This window comes from Scomber scombrus, chromosome 21 (assembly GCF_963691925.1).
Source record: "Scomber scombrus chromosome 21, fScoSco1.1, whole genome shotgun sequence".
Lineage (NCBI taxonomy): Eukaryota > Metazoa > Chordata > Actinopteri > Scombriformes > Scombridae > Scomber > Scomber scombrus.
In genome coordinates, this window is record NC_084990.1 from 13,160,362 (window position 1) to 13,179,469 (window position 19,108).

The 19,108-nt window shown below is 32.7% G+C and overlaps 1 protein-coding gene across 1 annotated transcript; it reads left to right on the forward strand.

Moving 5' to 3' along the window:
• The first annotated feature begins 632 nt into the window (after positions 1–632).
• LOC134003884 (integrin alpha-M-like) lies at positions 633–18,354 on the forward strand. Its single transcript, XM_062443233.1, is given in 29 exon segments — positions 633–669; positions 1,981–2,083; positions 2,223–2,320; positions 2,789–2,859; positions 3,021–3,135; positions 3,333–3,460; positions 3,562–3,704; positions 6,900–7,048; positions 7,479–7,615; positions 7,732–7,871; positions 7,958–8,129; positions 8,131–8,181; positions 13,281–13,423; positions 14,216–14,361; positions 14,411–14,562; positions 14,648–14,773; positions 15,156–15,235; positions 15,376–15,532; positions 15,639–15,725; positions 15,814–15,893; positions 16,002–16,085; positions 16,190–16,259; positions 16,358–16,456; positions 16,582–16,662; positions 16,792–16,902; positions 17,001–17,114; positions 17,194–17,304; positions 17,529–17,601; positions 18,266–18,354. Coding segments are annotated over 29 exon segments (3,147 nt in total).
• Positions 18,355–19,108: the final 754 nt, after the last annotated feature.

The window sequence follows — 19,108 nt, forward strand, 5'->3', positions numbered from 1 at the left end:
CAGCCCCATGCATTTTAAAATCCCTCTCAGTGTAAGCATATTTATCACAGTATCAGCCACTGTGCTCAGTAACAACAGGATCTCGTCATGTCTCAATCCAAGCATGAAGTAGCCTACAATTAATATGTAAATGAGCAACATTCCTATCCGTTCTCCACACACTTGTAGAGTTTGTGGGGAAGGTAAAGGCACTGAAAACAAGAAGTGATGAAGTCTCATCAGCTTTTTCGGTAAATATAAAAACGTGAATAATGAAGATTGAATGAAGTCAAACAGTGATCATCAGAGCAACAGCAATCATAACTTGTTAGAAATGGTTCCTCACCTCCCTCTTTGATTGCATCCCAGCCAGTGACCCAGATATCAGTACAGCTGTTGAACACACTGCTGCTGGCTGCCAGACACACAGGTCTAAAGCTGTGCAACGAGGTGACAACATATAGTGTGAACAGAAGGTCCTAGTCAATATTGTAAGCCCTCCTACAAAACACTTCCTCTAACTGGCTACCTTGGCTTCAGACACTTTAGTATTTTTCCATTTTGCATTCACCATCTCCCTCCTTGACAGTAGTAGAAATAGTTGTGCAACTCAGAGAATAAGTGAAATTTGTTTTTTTCATGGGAGTGACACAATGTACTGGATCATTTCTACCACAGTATTTTTGTCAGGTAAGAACAAATTTGTACATCCTGATTTTGTTTTTTATATTTCATTTCCTCTACAGCATCTTCAGCAGTAATGTTTCTATAACATCTATTGTTAAAAATGATCATTCATTTCATTTTAAAAACCATGAAGAATAATAGGTCAATAACTGTAATACCAACATTTAGAATAAAACATTTAAAATGATCATTTACTGCTTCAGTATGAGACCAACTTAGTCAACCCCAGTATTAAAAATAGCCTCAGCAATGCTGCACAATCCTCTAAATGTGTTGTCTGATTAACAATAACAATTCTTGTTATCTGTTTTTCTTTTTTTCAATTGATTTTACTTATAGGTGTCATGGTTTGGGGCCTTCGTAAATAGCCATATGCTGACACTAATTGCACCAAAACTAAATACTAGTCCCCGCTCAACCATGTAATAGATTTTAAGACTCTAAATTATTTTATAGTAATCCATTCATTTTAAAAATTACTATTACGTTTGAATTCAGCTCTGAAAAGTTAACATGATCTCTTTGGTGAAAGTCAAAGTCTTTGCAACGTGTGAAACCACAAAAGAAACTGATACACTTCCTGCCACTGGTGAGTTAAAAAAATAACTTTTACACTAGATCAAGACTGTTGAAAAACACAACCGAATTGGAGGACTTGAAGTGATGGGTTACTATGAGGAGGTTAACATTAACAGATAAAATATACAAAAAAACATTTTCCTTAATTGTCTTCCTGAAGCCATTTTCTTGTTTTAATAGAATCTGACCTTAAAAGTATGACGATGTGATTTAAATGTACATTTAAATCATATTCATCAACAAGAGATTCAACAGATCAATTTAAGGAAGTTAATATTACACATGGTTATCTATTCACACGTTCTCTTTTGACTATTTTAAAGCCGTAAAACATGAGAAAGTGTTATGTCAGGCAGTCAAAGAGTTTATCTAACTTTGACCGCTTATAGAAAAGATTGTTTTTGTAACATTTAAACAAATATCCCTGTGATGGGAAATATAGATTTTGTCTAAAGCAGTACACTGAATTTTTACATTTAAGTCTTAGTATTGATCATGTATATATGTTGGTCAGAGCCACCCTGTTCAGAATTTAAACATTTCTGACTTTGGCGCCCTCTAGTGGTAGTATAAAAAAAGACAATTCACACACTATACCTATAGGCTGAAATAGACAAAGACTTTTAAGATGTTCACCAGGATTGGCTCCTTTTCCTGCACACAAAAAGTTAGTGCCACCAGAATAAATCAAAAATTACTTTATTCATGTGTGGTTCTTCCTTCTTTACCCTTCAGTGTTAAAAGCTGCACTTTGCTTCAATATTGATCCTGTGGCTTGGAAGACCCTGAGTAACTCTGCTGCAGGTTTTGGATACCAGGTAGTGCAAAGACTGTCAGAGTAAGTAGTATGTTGTGGTGGAAAATGCATCTACTGAAACCACTACTGCTTCAGATCTGCTATGATAAGGTTTTTCTCTGGCTCACACCTCTCTCATAAGCCAATTCTCTCACCTGATTGTTGGGATTTATTTCCTCAGTTTGATGGTCAGTGCCCCCCTTGAACAACTTTCACCAAATGAAAGAGGGCAAATATTTAAATGTTCCACCAAAGACTGCACTCCAGTACCAGTACCAGGTGGGCAAATACTCATTTCAAAATGCTTTATTGATTATGTAGCTTTAGTCATCTGATCTATCTGAGACATGGTTTCAAGAGATTTTTAAGACAGACAATGATGCATCTATCTTTTTCCTTATTCTTCAAGACTTTCACAGACTTACTTGCCAACAGATTGAGTAAAGTTACTCTACTTGTTCTCAAAACTGTGTTTTTTGGAATATTTTAGGATTCAATAATTGACAAAATGACTTATTAAGCTGGAGGTTGTATTCCATCTTTTTGGAAATATGTTACAGTATACCATATACAGCATTGTGAGACACTGCTGTACAGTCTTGACTGAGTAATGTTACTAATAGTTATCAGATCAGATGTGGAAACATTCTCACATGTTATTATATTATACATTCTCACTGAGAATGTAGTTGTGTCTTGATGGTTTTAACATAACTGATGGCTGATAGCTGATGTTTTTTTATGCAGTGCCAAGTTTTGCAGTCAACATGTCCCTTGGTTTGACAATGACAAGTGATCCCAACACACAAAAAACTTTGGTAAGTTGCTAAACTGCAAATATTTGCAGGTAAATGATAATAAGAATGCAGAGGTTTAGATCTCTACCAGTAAATTAATTATCTTCAGCTTGAAATGTAGTTTAAGGAACATGAAAATAATCATCTCATTATAATCAGGACTTGAATTTGTCTCTTCTCAGGCATGTGGTCCAACCATCCCAAAGGACTGCAAAAGTATCACCCAGTATAGCGGTGTGTGCTTTGAGATAGACTCTTCTGATCACGTTAGATCCCCTGTGCCTTCTTCTATTGAAGGTACACATGTTAAGTTTTTTTATAACCTCAAAGATAGTGATAAAAAGGTCTGGTGATGTTTGCCCACTACTGCACACTCTTCATACACACAACCCAACATGCATATTGGTAGTAATTTTGAGAATAGGATTATATGTATTATATATGACATAAATGTTTTAAATAACTTGTTCAGATGTATTTTTCCTTTTTGACAGAGTGTCGAACCAAAGCAGACATTGCATTTCTGTTGGATGGCTCAGGCAGCGTAGAATATAATGACTTTCAGAGAATGAAGGATTTTGTGAAAAGTGTTGTCAAGTCATTCCCGGGAAAGGATACACAGGTAGGATTGTAACTCCCTCACTTTATCATGCCCCCCTCAATATTTCATACATATTTTCATTTATATCCATACTTATTTCCATCTTTTTTTCTTTTTTCCAGTTTGCCATCGCCCAGTTCTCCTCGCGTGTTGATATCCATTATTACTTTAATACTTTTAATGCTGATGACTGGGAATCTCAAATCAATGGTATAAGACAGTTAACTGGAGGGACTCACACAACTACAGCCATCCAAGAAGTTGTGTAAGTGCCTTTATGATGCTAATGTGTGACAACATCCTCAGAAGTGAACATTCATTTTAGAGGTTTCCTTTTATGTCATGATATGATGTTTATATTGACTGTGAACAGTAATGCTGAATTTGATACAAGTCTAAATAATCTGGGCCAGTTTGTGGTCCTGACAGCAGGATTAGATCTAGACTGGCAGTCTTTCAAAACTAGCCACAGGTCCTTTGATGCTGCCTATAATACCAATAATAACAATAATACCACTATCCCAATCCTTATCTTGAAATTGCCTTTTTTAAAAAAAATAAATAAACACAAAATAATAATAACAACAATAACAATAACAATTAAAGCCGCAAGCGGCGATGGCGGGCCCTCGCTCACCCATGCCACCGCGGGGCCTGAGGCATGAAGCAGAAAGTGAGAAAAAACCTGGAAGGATGCCAAAAATGCAATGTTTCGTTCATCCAGTAGGGGGCAGTCACAGGTAGTTACACATATGGTCTGGTGTGGTCTGGTGTGTTCAGGGCGGCCACTCATCAGTCATGTGAAGTTTGGAGTGAATTGGACAAAGCATGAAGGAGTTATGAGAGGTTGATGGTTCATCCACCAGGGGGCAGTAATGGGATGCATGCAGGTGTGTTCAGGGTCTGTCCCTCATCACACATGTGAAGTTTCGTGGAAATCGGACAATGTTGATGCAAAAAATGGCACTTCCTGTTTCCACTAGGGGGCGACATGAGCGACACCCCTATCAGATGGAAGAGGTCTCCACCATGGACCTGTGTATCAATTTTCATGATGATACGTATTCAATAAAGCCATCAAAAAGCCAAACGTATTTTCATGGCGAGGAATTGATGGTAGCCACGCCCCCACAGGGACACCATTACTCGTAGCTTCACAGTGTTCATAATGTAGCTTCACCAACTGGTTCTGGAAAAATCAAAACCAAAATGGCCGACTTCCTGTTGGGTTGAGGTCATGAGGTCAAGAGGCTTTTTTGCATATGTGGGTATAATACATATGTGTACCGAATTTTGTGAGCATAGGACAAAGTTAGCAAAATTCCCTATGGGCATTTTTGGACTTTGTAGGGGGCGCTATTCCGCCATTCTGCGTCGACCATGTGCGACCACCCAAAAATATCGTATTTCGGATGAGGCCGGACGTCCGTGCAAAAGTATAAGCATTTTCGCATTTGGGAAAGGGGCAAAATTGGGGCACGAAATGTCGGAAGAATAATAATGATAATTAAAGCCGCAAGCGGCGATGGGGGGGCCTCGCTCACCCATGCCACCGCGGGGCCTGAGGCATGGCGGGGCTGTGGCGTGAAGCGGAAAGTGAGAAAAAACCTGGAAGGAGGCCAAAAATGCAGTGTTTCGTTCATCCAGTAGGGGGCAGTCACAGGTAGTTACACATATGGTCTGGTGTGGTCTGGTGTGTTCAGGGCGGCCACTCATCAGTCATGTGAAGTTTGGAGTGAATTGGACAAAGCATGAAGGAGTCATGAGAGGTTGATGGTTCATCCACCAGGGGGCAGTAGAGTGTAACAAAACACAAGCAGTTGCGTTCAGGGTGGGACAGTGATTACACATGTGAAGTTTTGTGGAAATCGCACAATGATGATGTAAAATATGGCACTTCCTGTTTCCACTAGGGGGCGACACGAGTGAGATCGCCTATTAGCGAATGGAGACGTTGAGGTCGGCACCCTGGACCTGTGTACCAACTTTCATGATGATACGAGTTCAATAAAGCCATCAAAAAGCCAAACGTATTTTCATGGCGAGGAATTGATGGTCGCCGCGTCGCCACACAGACGCCATTACTCGTAGCTTCACAGTCTTCATAATGTAGCTTCACCAACTGGTTCTGAATGAAGTTGATGGGGCAAAGTATGTAATTTTAATGAATCTTAGTTAACTTCCTGTTACCACCGGGGGCGCTATGAGTTACGTGGGAAGTTAATATATTGGGACGTTCAGGCCGGAGCCATCATCAAGTCCAGCAAGTTTGAAGCTGATTGGATGAAGTATGTGGGCGTGAGAGCCACTCCTATGTACATGGCGAGCACGCCAAAGTTAGTTGAGCCCTGGCAGACACGCCCTTTGACCTACGGATGCGCAGAGCACAACTTAAGCTCAGCTAGGTCTGGAGATGTTGCGTACCTAATTTGAACTTGATCGGGCGAACGCTGTGGGAGGAGTTAAATTTAGGCGGGAAAAATCAAAACCAAAATGGCCGACTTCCTGTTGGGTTGAGGTCATGAGGTCAAGAGGCTTTTTTGCATATGTGCGTATAATACATATGTGTACCGAATTTTGTGAGCATTGGACAAAGTTAGCAAAATTCCCTATGGGCATTTTTGGACTTTGTAGGGGGCGCTATTCCGCCATTCTGCGTCGACCATGTGCGACCACCCAAAAATATCGAATTTCGGATGAGGCCGGACGTCCGTGCAAAATTATGAGCATTTTCGCATCTGGGAAAGGGGCGAAATTGGGGCACGAAATGTCGGAAGAATAATAATAATAATAATAAACATTACAATTTCAATAGGGCATTCGCCAGGCGACTTGCAGTCGCCGCTCGGGCCCTAATAATAATAATAATAATAATAATAATAAACATTACAATTTCAATAGTGCTTTCGCCAGGCGACTTGCAGTCGCCGCTCGGGCCCTAAATATACGCCCTCCCTCCTCCTTCTCCTTCCTCCTCCGCACACACCTCTCTTCCTTTGTCAACGTGAACGCGCAGAGCGGACACAAACGGAGGTGCGTTGCAGCAGCAGTGCACAGCTGCAGCCCCCACACACACCTCCTCCCCTGCCCCACCAGCCAGGTAACACAAATGAATCGAGTCGAGTGTATTGTTTGCTAACTAAGCCTCAGTTACCAAGCTATTGCGACGCTATCCCAAATTCATAATAGATATGACGAGATGACCACCACACAACTAATGTCGGTAGAGTTTGCCGTTGGTACAGCAAGTGAATCTATCAGTATACTTAAGCTGAATATTTAGTCTTGTGTAGATTTACATTAGGCTAGATCATTAACACTTGCAGTAGCCTAATTTATTTGCTAAATTACAAACAAGCAATTCCCAATTTCCTGCAGAAAAAGTAGCCTTCTGCCTTGTTGTAATGTCACCAAACAGTCTTATTCATACTTTTGGTCTCTTTTTATTAATAATGCCTAGAAAGGAGAGGGTAAGAAAGGAAAAAGAAAGGGAGCTACAGCAGGCTGCCCAGGGAAGCAGCTCTCTGCTCTCCTGGATAAAAGCTTCCACCAGCAGCAAGGAGGAAGAGGAAGATGAAGATGAAAGGTCAGAGTCAAGACCAGAGTCATGTTAACTGTTAAGGGCCTTTTAAAGCTCAGATTTTAAAGTTGAACAGTTCCTCTAATTCTATTGAAATATCTTAAAAGCTGTCCACATTTTATTATAACTACACAAAGTGGTTTGTCGGTACTAAATCAGGCATGAAGCTATATTAGCTAATTATATTATTAAGTTATTTCTATGTTACAAGACTTGCAATAATCTTGTATTTACCTTAATAGGCTATTATTAAAACTTAAAAAATAGGCTATTATTAAAACTATTATTATTCTATTCTAGGCAGCTACAGCAGGGAAGCAGCTCTACTAGCATGGAAGATGAGGTAGATAAATCTCACACTGCTATAATAAGGCAGCCGGCAGTTCCACATGCCGCACAAAGTGCCCTTATTTTTCACTGAGCACCTGCCCCCCAAATTGTCTGTGCACGCCACTGCAGGTTACTCCATGGCAGTTGCCAACACGTTGGATGGCCCACTGATAATTCTCGGTGCTCCAAGATATCAACACAGAGGAATTGTGATGTCGGTTTTCGCAAGCAATATTAGCCAAACAATTGATCCCTTTAATTGGCAGGTGTGTACTCACAATTAAGATGATTGATGAAAAACAATGTAAAGAATCCATTTTTAATCTTAAATTGAAGGTTGTTGGTTTCTCACTTTGCTAATTATTTTTTGTTACTTACACAGTTTAAGATTGATGAATATTTTGGTGCAGTGGTTTGCGCCATGGATGTGGATCGTAACAGCTACACTGACCTAGTCCTCATATCTGCCCCTATGTACATGGACAGTGATAGAGAGGGAAGAGTTTATGTTTGCAGCCTATCACGTTTGGTAAATACATTTTATTAAATCCAGAATCCATTGACATTTTATAATGAGAATTCAAACATTGACTCTCACCTTTATATTTCCACCAAAAAATTGAGTGTCACTTCGATTCTCCATTAGTACTGAGAGGGGATGCATCTGACCAGGGATGGTTTGGGTCTTCTCTTGCTGTACTCCCGGACCTTAACCAAGATGGTCTCAATGATTTGGCAATTGGAGCACCTTTGGAGAATGAGGGACAAGGTAGCATTTTCCATCTTCCATGGTGAAGGAGGAGGAGGAAGGATTAGTCCTACTTACTCACAGGTGAGCGAGAGCTAAGAAGCAACAAGATGATGATGATTTAAATGATACATATGGCCTTATGTATTCAATATACAATCTAGACCAAATGTATCTGTCCGTGTATCATTCGTTCATTTGATATTCATTTGAGAATCCAAAATCAAAGAACCAAAAATGGCTTGATATTTCATTTGTTTATGAATGTGATACAAAAAAAGATCTTGGGCTTTATTTTTCAGAATTTTGATTTCAAGCTCAGGTGAATTTCTTTTTTTCATTTTTCATTTTCAATTTGATTTGATATTTAGATTTATGTTAAACATTTATATTTAACATTTGACATGTATATTTATATTTAACATTTAGATTCAACATTAATATTTAATATTTATATTCATCTTTAACATTTAACATTTAACATTATATTTAATATTTAGATTTAGATTTAATATTTAGATTTAATATTAAGATTTACATTTAATATTTAGATTTAATATTTAGATTTTTTTTAAACAACATTTTGATTTGATATTTAGATTTATGTTAAACTTTTAGATTTAACATTTGACATTTATATTCACATTTAACATTTATATTTAACATTTGACATTTTTATTTATATTTAATATTTATATTTATATTTAACCTTTATATTTAATATTTAGATTTACCATTTAGATTTAGTTGTAATATTAATTACATTTATATTTAGATTTAATATTTAACATTTAGATTTACATTTAACATTTATATTTAACATTTATAATTGACATTTATATTTATATTTTACATTTATATTTATATTTAATATTTAGATGTAACATTTATATTTATATTTAATATTAAGATTTAGATTTAACTTTTATATTTAGATTTCACATTTGACATTTATATTTAAATTTCATATTTACATTTAATATTGAATATTTAGATTTAGATGTAACATTTATATTTAGATTTAATATTAAGATTTATATTTAACATTTAGATTTATATTTCACATTTGACATTTATATTTAAATTCAATATTTACATTTAATATTGAATATTTAGATTTAGATTTAGATTTAATATTTAGATTTAACATTTAGATTTAGATTTAATGTTAAGATTTAGATTTAATATTTATATTTAACATTTAGATTTAATATTAAGTTTTAGATTTAGATTTCATATTTAGATTTAACATTTATATTTATATTTAATATTTAGATTTAGATTTAATATTTAGATTTAATATTAAGATTTTGATTTAATATTTATATTTGACATTTAGATTTTGATTGAATATTTAGATTTAGATTGAATATTTAGATTTAGATTTAACATTTATATTTATATTCAACATTTATATTTATATTTATATTTAAGATTTAGATTTAACATTTATATTTATATTCAACATTTATATTTATATTTAAGATTTAGATTTAGATTGAATATTTAGATTTCAATTCAAGATTTAGATTTAGATTTAAGATTTAGATTTAGATTGAATATTTATATTTAGATTTAACATTTATATTTATATTTAGATTTAATATTTATATTTAATATTAAGATTTAATATTTACATTTAACATTTAGATTTTGATTTAATATTTAGATTTAGATTTCATATTTAGATTTAATATTTAGATTTTGATTTAATATTTAGATTTCATATTTAGATTTAATATTTAGATTTTGATTTAATATTTAGATTTAGATTTCATATTTATATTTCATATTTAGATTTTGATTTAATATTTAGATTTAGATTGAATATTTAGATTTAGATTGAACATTTAGATTTAGATTTAACATTTATATTTAACATTTATATTTATATTTAAGATTTAGATTTAGATTGAATATTTAGATTTCAATTTAAGATTTAGATTTAACATTTATATTTAATATTTAGATTTAATATTTAGATTTAGATATAACATTTAGATTCAGATTTCATATTTAGATTTAACATTTATATTAATATTTAATATTTAGATTTAATATTTATATTTAATATTAAGATTTTGATTTAATATTCATATTTAACATTTAGATTTTGATTGAATATTTAGATTTAGATTGAATATTTAGATTTATATTTAATATTTAGATTTATATTTAAGATTAAGATGTAGATTGAATATTTAGATTTCAATTCAAGATTTAGATTTAGATTTAACATTTAGATTTAAGATTTAGATTGAATATTTATATTTATATTTAATATTTATATTTAATATTAAGATTTAATATTTACATTTAACATTTAGACTTTGATTTAATATTTAGATTTAGATTTCATATTTAGATTTAGATTGAATATTTAGATTTAGATTGACCATTTAGATTTAGATTTAACATTTATATTTAACATTTATATTTATATTTAAGATTTATATTTAGATTGAATATTTAGATTTCAATTTAATATTTAGATTTAACATTTATATTTAGATTTAGATTTCATATTTATATTTAATATTAAGATTTAATATTTACATTTAACATTTAGATTTTGATTTAATATTTAGATTTAGATTTCATATTTATATTTAATATTTAGATTTTGATTTAATATTTAGATTTCATATTTAGATTTTGATTTAATATTTAGATTTAGATTTCATATTTATATTTCATATTTAGATTTAATATTTAGATTTTGATTTAATATTTAGATTTAGATTTCATATTTATATTTCATATTTAGATTTTGATTTAATATTTAGATTTAGATTGAATATTTAGATTTAGATTGAACATTTAGATTTAGATTTAACATTTATAATTAACATTTATATTTATATTTAAGATTTAGATTTAGATTGAATATTTAGATTTCAATTCAAGATTTAGATTTAGATTTAACATTTAGATTTAAGATTTAAGATTTAAGATTTAGATTGAATATTTATATTTATATTTAATATTTATATTTAGATTTAATATTTATATTTAATATTAAGATTTAATATTTACATTTAACATTTAGACTTTGATTTAATATTTAGATTTAGATTTCATATTTAGATTTAGATTGAATATTTAGATTTAGATTGACCATTTAGATTTAGATTTAACATTTATATTTAACATTTATATTTATATTTAAGATTTATATTTAGATTGAATATTTAGATTTCAATTTAATATTTAGATTTAACATTTATATTTATATTTAGATTTCATATTTATATTTAATATTAAGATTTAATATTTACATTTAACATTTAGATTTTGATTTAATATTTAGATTTAAATTTCATATTTATATTTAATATTTAGATTTTGATTTAATATTTAGATTTAGATTTCATATTTATATTTAATATTTAGATTTTGATTTAATATTTAGATTTAGATTGAATATTTAGATTTAGATTGAACATTTAGATTTAGATTTACCATTTATATTTAACATTTATATATATATTTAAGATTTAGATTTAGATTGAATATTTAGATGTCAATTTAAGATATAGATTTAGATTTAACATTTATATTTAATATTTAGATTTAATATTTAGATTTAGATATAACATTTAGATTCAGATTTCATATTTAGATTTAACATTTATATTAATATTTAATATTTAGATTTAGATTTAATATTTATATTTAATATTAAGATTTTGATTTAATATTTATATTTAACATTTAGATTTTGATTGAATATTTAGATTTAGATTGAATATTTAGATTTAGATTTAACATTTATATTTATATTTAAGATTTAGATGTAGATTGAATATTTAGATTTCAATTCAAGATTTAGATTTAACATTTAGATTTAAGATTTAGATTTAGATTTAGATTGAATATTTATATTTATATTTAATATTTATATTTAGATTTAATATTTAGATTTAATATTAAGATTTAATATTTACATTTAACATTTAGACTTTGATTTAATATTTAGATTTAGATTTCATATTTATATTTTGATTTAATATTTAGATTTAGATTGAATATTTAGATTTAGATTGACCATTTAGATTTAGATTTAACATTTATATTTATATTTAACATTTATATTTATATTTAACATTTATATTTATATTTAAGATTTAGATTTAGATTGAATATTTAGATTTCAATTTAAGATTTCAATTTAACATTTATATTTAATATTTAGATTTAGATTTCATATTTATATTTAACATTTAGATTTTGATTTAATATTTAGATTTAACATTTATATTTATATTTAATATTTAGATTTGATATTAAGATTTTGATTTAATATTTATATTTAACATTTAGATTTTGATTGAATATTTAGATTTAGATTGAATATTTATATTTATATTTAGATTTAACATTTATATTTATATTTAACATTTATATTTATATTTAAGATTTAGATTTATATTTAATATTTAGATTTCGATTTAATATTTAGATTTAACATTAAGATTTAATATTTACATTTAACATTTAGATTTTGATTTAATATTTAGATTTAGATTTCATATTTATATTTAATATTTAGATTTTGATTTAATATTTAGATTTAGATTGAACATTTAGATTTAGATTTAACATTTATATTTATATTTAACATTTATATTTATATTTAAGATTTAGATTTAGATTGAATATTTAGATTTCAATTTAAGATTTAGATTTAGATTTCACATTTATATTTAATATTTAGATTTAGATTTAGATTTAACATTTATATATATTTAGATTTAATTTTTAGATTTAACATTAAGATAACATTAAGACACATTTTTAATATAACATGTTTTACACAAATTTCTGTCTTAAATGAAAGAAAAATTAGCTAAATGTGAGAAAAGTGAGCTAAATATTCAAAATATATCAGCTATAAGACTGTAACTGAAATTTTACAATAGACACCCCATATTCCAGGCCATGGAAATTGGAAAAATTAAATATCAAAAATAAATTTGTTTTGTTAATTTTCTTTTTTGACTTGAGCCTAAAATCAAAATTTGGAAAACAAAGCCAAAGTTCCTTTCTTGTATCACATTCATAAACAAATGAAATAATAAGCCTTTTTTTTCCTTTTTTTTTTACATTTGAATGAATATCAAATGAACAAATGATACACAGACCTTTATCTTTGATTAATTTAAATATTTTCATTCACATAGAGAATTGCTTCCTCTGAGGTCCACCAAGGACTGAAGTTCTTCGGGATGTCGTTCAGTCAGTCTTCTTTTGACCGTAGTAATGACAATCTGCCTGATTTAGCGGTGGGTTCAAAAGGAACAGTTGTCTTACTCACACATTATTAGTGTCACCTGTAATTCTACCATTTGTGTTAGTTTTTTTTTTTTTTTTTTTCAAAATAATCCCACAACCACAAAGTTTATAACCAGTGTTTATGGTAACAATTCTGTAGTTACACATTTAGGACAGATGTGTTCACCAATAACAGATTGTATCAGGCAGCTAAAATTACAAATGACAGTTGTCATTTTGGTGTTCTGTAAATTGGTAACTGTTCATTTTAGAATTGATTTTCAGATTTTACTGATCACTTTTAAAGCACGTCCGGGTCTAGCTCCAAGCTACATAGCAGATATGTTGACTCCATATGAGCTCCATTGGGTAGAGCCCTTCTGACTGTCCCAAAGTCGAGGGTGAAATCTAGAGGGGAACGTGCTCTCACCATCAGGGCCCCTCAGCTTTGGAACGACCTGCCAGAGGAAATAAGGCTCACGGATTCAGTTACTCCTTTTAAATCACTTCTCAAAACTCATTTCTACAGACTTGCTTTTATGTGATGTTGTTTGTTTGTTTGTTTATTGTCACTGTATTTTATTAATTTTATTTTACTTTATCTCATTTATTTTATCATATATTTGTATATTATATTTTCATCATCTCTTTACTGTATTTCATTGTCCTCTACCTTCATCTTGTCAGTATCAGTCAGTATCAGTATTGCTACTTTCTGTATTGTGTGTTTGCTTTGTATTGAACTGCTTTTGCTTTGTCTGTCAAAGCACTTTGTAAACTTTGTTTTTAAAGGTGATATTATTATTAGTATTATTATGTATTTTCCTACTCTGTCAATATCCAGGTCAAGGCCCATAGTAATGGTGGAAGCTTCAATGACATTCAACCCAAACCAAATCCAAACCCAAAACTCAGACTGCTCAACACCATTGGATAATTCTCTTCATTGTTTTTAAACCACAGACCCACTGTCTATCCATTTAGATACTTGTATGTGTGCACATGAGTAACCTTTAAATGAAACTCTAATCTGTTCCAGCAAGAGCAATTATTAATTACACTTTCACACTGGATGCCCAACTCAAGGTCCCAAATAACCGAGCTTACATCAGAGACAAACAACGAGAGCAGACCGGAACATTAACTCTTACCTTTGAGCAAAAATGCAACGATGTGAAATTCCTCATTCAGGTGAGTTGTTAAAAAACCTTATAACATCAGCAATACAACCAACCCTCACTACCTTGATTTTAACAATAGTGCCCTTCTCTCACAGGCCTGTCCAGACGATTCTCTGAATCCAGTTAACAATGAGCTCCAATTCATCTTTGACGGTTTGCCTTCTAGCACAGGTCTCAGACCAAGTCTAGCCCAGCAGGTTCAGACAACAATCTTTCATCCTGTGAGTAATATTTAAAAACACCTTCATTTATTGGTTGGTTTTAAATCACACTGAAGGCTTTTTCAAACCTATAGTTTGTTTGCTCTGCTCTGAATCAGTGGATGAGTTTGTAAACTTGGTTCGATCAAACTTTCTGAACTTTCTCTTTGAGGAGTGTTTGTCACCTGTTGACACTACGTTTTGTGAATCATGGTTGCCAGGTCACGACAGATATTACTACAGAATCTACCATTACCTACTATGTGGAGAGCTCTGCAGTGCTATGAAATGTGCTTTCTAAATAATGTTTAGTTGTAATTCCATTTCTTTGTCATGTCTGTCTCGGCTGTTTGCTCTTACACTTTGTGAACAAACATAGCTTACTTCATACTGTCTTCCACAGTTGGTGTTTGAGATCAACTGTGGCACTGACAACGACTGTGTAGAAAAGTTGAAAGTGGATTTCAACTTCTCCCGGGTGAGGCTGAATTTCAAATGTTAAGCTTGAATTGGATGTGTGGATCTACTGTAGTATTTGTGGATTGGCACACACTGGACTTAAAGTTACATGCACTCTGATGCTCTTTGTGCATTCACTTTTCTATTTTATCATAATCTATCAGATCCTCTGAGGTTAAAGTAGGCATTGATGAACTGCTGAATGTCACTGTCTCAGTGGAAAACAGTCATGAAAACTCCTACAACAGCCGTGTCATTCTCACTTACCCACCTGGGCTTTCCTACAGGAAGTTTATATCACTGAAGGTTAGGATCAAGTCTGTTTCAATTCAACTGTGGTCAGCTGCTTACTGGAGCTGTGCAGTGATTCTGGATAATGTTTGCTTTTGTTTTACTTATTTATTTCTTAATAAAAGGAATAATTGAGTGCAACTCCTTGGACAGTGGAGCTGGCTTATCTCAGGGAAGAACAGACTGCACTATTGACAAGCATATTTTCAAGAGCAACACTAAGGTTTGTAGTGTGTACTGAAGCATCTCATCTCACTGCAGCTGAGCCAAGAGAGGAGGCAATCCGATCTCTCTCATTCATTTCATTTCAGGTTCTCTTCATTGTGTCCTATGGGATCGACACCACTTATAAACTTGACAGGACGTTAATTATCACTGCAAATGCCACCAGGTGCTGTTCTGTTCATCTGCCAGCCTTTAAGTACCTCAATATGTATATGGACATGATGATTATCATTATTGTTATTCATGTGTACAATTAATTTCACCTCTCTTTCAGTGGGAATCAGCACGCCAGTGGAAGCGAACTTTACAAAATAAAAAGGATTGATGTGAAGTACAGCATTTATGCTACAATTGAAAGGTTTTTATGTTTTATGTGATTTAACAGAATAAAAAGATTTTAGAATAATTTAAGGTGACATTGTAAATTCCAATATCTATGAAACATTCAATGTTTCTGTTCAGTTCCCTCAGCTACACCAATTTCAGTCACGGAAAGAATGATTTGCAGAAACCAGTCCAACAACCAATTGTGGTAAAATACTATATCATAATATCAATATGTATATTTTAAAGTTCATAAACATGATTCAGACTTGACTTCAATGCTCAGTTTTTTTCCTCCCCCACTAGCTTGCAAATGACAACAGAGTGCTGAATTTAACTATGGTGATCAGGGTGCCAGTAAAGCTCGGTGATAAAGACATTTGGGTGAATTCCAACAGCTTGCAGGTAACATATGCGGGAGCTCATTGTTACTAAAACTCCACGTCTCAAATGTAGATGTTTTTATGAAACTAAAGCCTTGTGGATGGATATGTTCTCTGTTAAATTGACATGAATTGGCTCTATTTCAGATTCCAGACTGCCACAGAGACAAAGATGAAAAACCTACTGTCACAAATTTTGTTGCTGAGATACAAACAAATAAGTCTGTGGTAAGTAGCCACCTGTACATGGTGGAATTTAGTCTAATATATTTAGAAGTGTGTGGTGTTTCATTGCATTGCCATCAAGTTTTCTGTGTTTCCAGCAATAAATTTAGGTCCTCTTTTAATCACCCACAGGACTGCTCTGTAGCCTGGTGCAGAGTGTTCAAGTGCAATCGATTCATGGGAAGCCTGGAGCGTCAAACATACACAATCTCTGCTAACCTTAGTTCAGGATGGATAGAGCAGGTAATTAATGTGTTTCGATTAAAATAATTATTTTCTAATAAAAATGAACAACCTGAAAGATCCAATTAAATGGACACTGGACGGTGTTTCTCATTCAGATTGGACTTAAGTCTGCCAGATTCCTCTTGACTAGTACGGCCACTCTGGAGTTTGACAGAAACCAGTACATTTTCTTTTTACCAGGGTCAAATAACAACCCTCTGGTTCACAAGGTAATTACACATTGGATTTGTTTATCTGTGTTTGAAAAGAGCTTGAATGTAGATCTGATCCAAAGTCTTCACATCTCAGATTGTAACACAGGTAGAAGTGTATCCTGAACCAGACTTCACCAGAGAGATCGTCAGAGGATTCCTGGGAGGTTTGGCTCTACTCATTCTACTCACTGCTGCCCTGACTCAGGTGAGATACTGTAATACACTATTTCAGTTTATAACACAGCATGACGGAGGCATTAAGACAATTTGAAGCCTGGTAATGGGCACTCTTGATCACAAAATATATGAATGCAGTGTCTTTACATTTTCATTATTCTCTCATTTGGTTTGGTTCTTTTTATGTGTGCATTTCTATTGCAAGATCAGTGGAGTTTTTTTTATATAACTTCCTTTGCTTTCTACTCTTAGGGCAGATTTTTAAACAATAAATACAAGAACATGATGAATGAGGGACAAGAGGCTGGTGAGGAGGCTGAGGAAGGTGAATCCGCTCCAGAATACGAAAACATTGAATTAGTTAATCTGTGAATAAATTGTGCATTTTTGTCGTTAATAGAAAAAAAATTCTATCTATCTATGTGTGTTAATGCACACACACACACACACACACACACACACACACACACACACACACACACACACACACACACACACACACACACACACACACACACACACACACACACACACACACACACACAATATTGCCAAAAGTATTGGCTCACCTGCCTTGACTCGCATATGAATTTAAGTGACATCCCATTCTTAATCCATATGGTTTAATATGACGTCGGTCCACCCTTTGCAGCTGTAACAGCTTCAACTCTTCTGGGAAGGCTTTCCACAAGGTTTAGGAGTGTGTTTATGGGAATTTTTGACCATTCTTCCAGAAGCGCATTTGTGAGGTCACACACTGATGTTGGACGAGAAGGCCTGGCTCTCAGTCTCCGCTCTAATTCATCCCAAAGGTGTTCTATCGGGTTGAGGTCAGGACTCTGTGCAGGCCAGTCAAGTTCATCCACACCAAACTCTCTCATCCATGTCATTATGGACCTTGCTTTGTGCACTGGTGCACAGTCATGTTCGAACAGGAAGGGGCCATCCCCAAACTGTTCCCACAAAGTTGGGAGCATGGAATTGTCCAGAATCTCTTGGTATGCTGAAGCATTCAGAGTTCCTTTCACTGGAACTAAGGGGCCAAGCCCAGCTCCTGAAAAACAACCCCACACCATAATCCCCCCTCCACCAAACTTTACACTTGGCACAATGCAGTCAGAAAAGTACCGTTCTCCAGGCAACCGCCAAACCCAGACTCGTCCATCCAGGGCCGGCCCAAGCCTCCATGGGGCCCTAAGCAAAATTTGATTTTGGGGCCCTCTATAACCATCTATGGTTTTTTCAGATTAAAAACTGAAATGGTAGCAAATTCAGCTACAAGAGCAGCCTGGGGTTGATTTACACTTAATATTCAAAGTGATATAGTACTAAGTGGGATACTGAATGTCATCTAGGCCAACTAAAAGTAACAAAATAAACCAATAGTTTACTGTAAACACAATCTGCTTTATTATGTTTTGTTTTAAATAAACTGCAACAGCAAATGTACAAAACAGACAGTATTAAATAAAATAAATTTAAAAAATATCAGACAAATACTTAAATAATGATGTAAATCAACAGAGGCACCTGAAACAATGTAACACAAATGGTTTATAAATAAAATATAAAGTAGTCTGACAGGAAAGAGGGACACTCAGCTGGGTCTACTGGTGGAGCTGCTGATCCCTGCTGCAAACTGGATGCTGAAGAAGTAGATGAAACATCAGTCTCGATGACCAAAGATGAAGGACCTATAGGGAAATTAAATTAATAGTTTTGGAAAAAATTATTCATCTCAGAATATTCTGCAGTACACTGAGCAATTATAAAGGCTGTTTTATTGTTAACTTACCAGGTACAGCTGAGTTAGCAGAAGACACAGAAGGCAC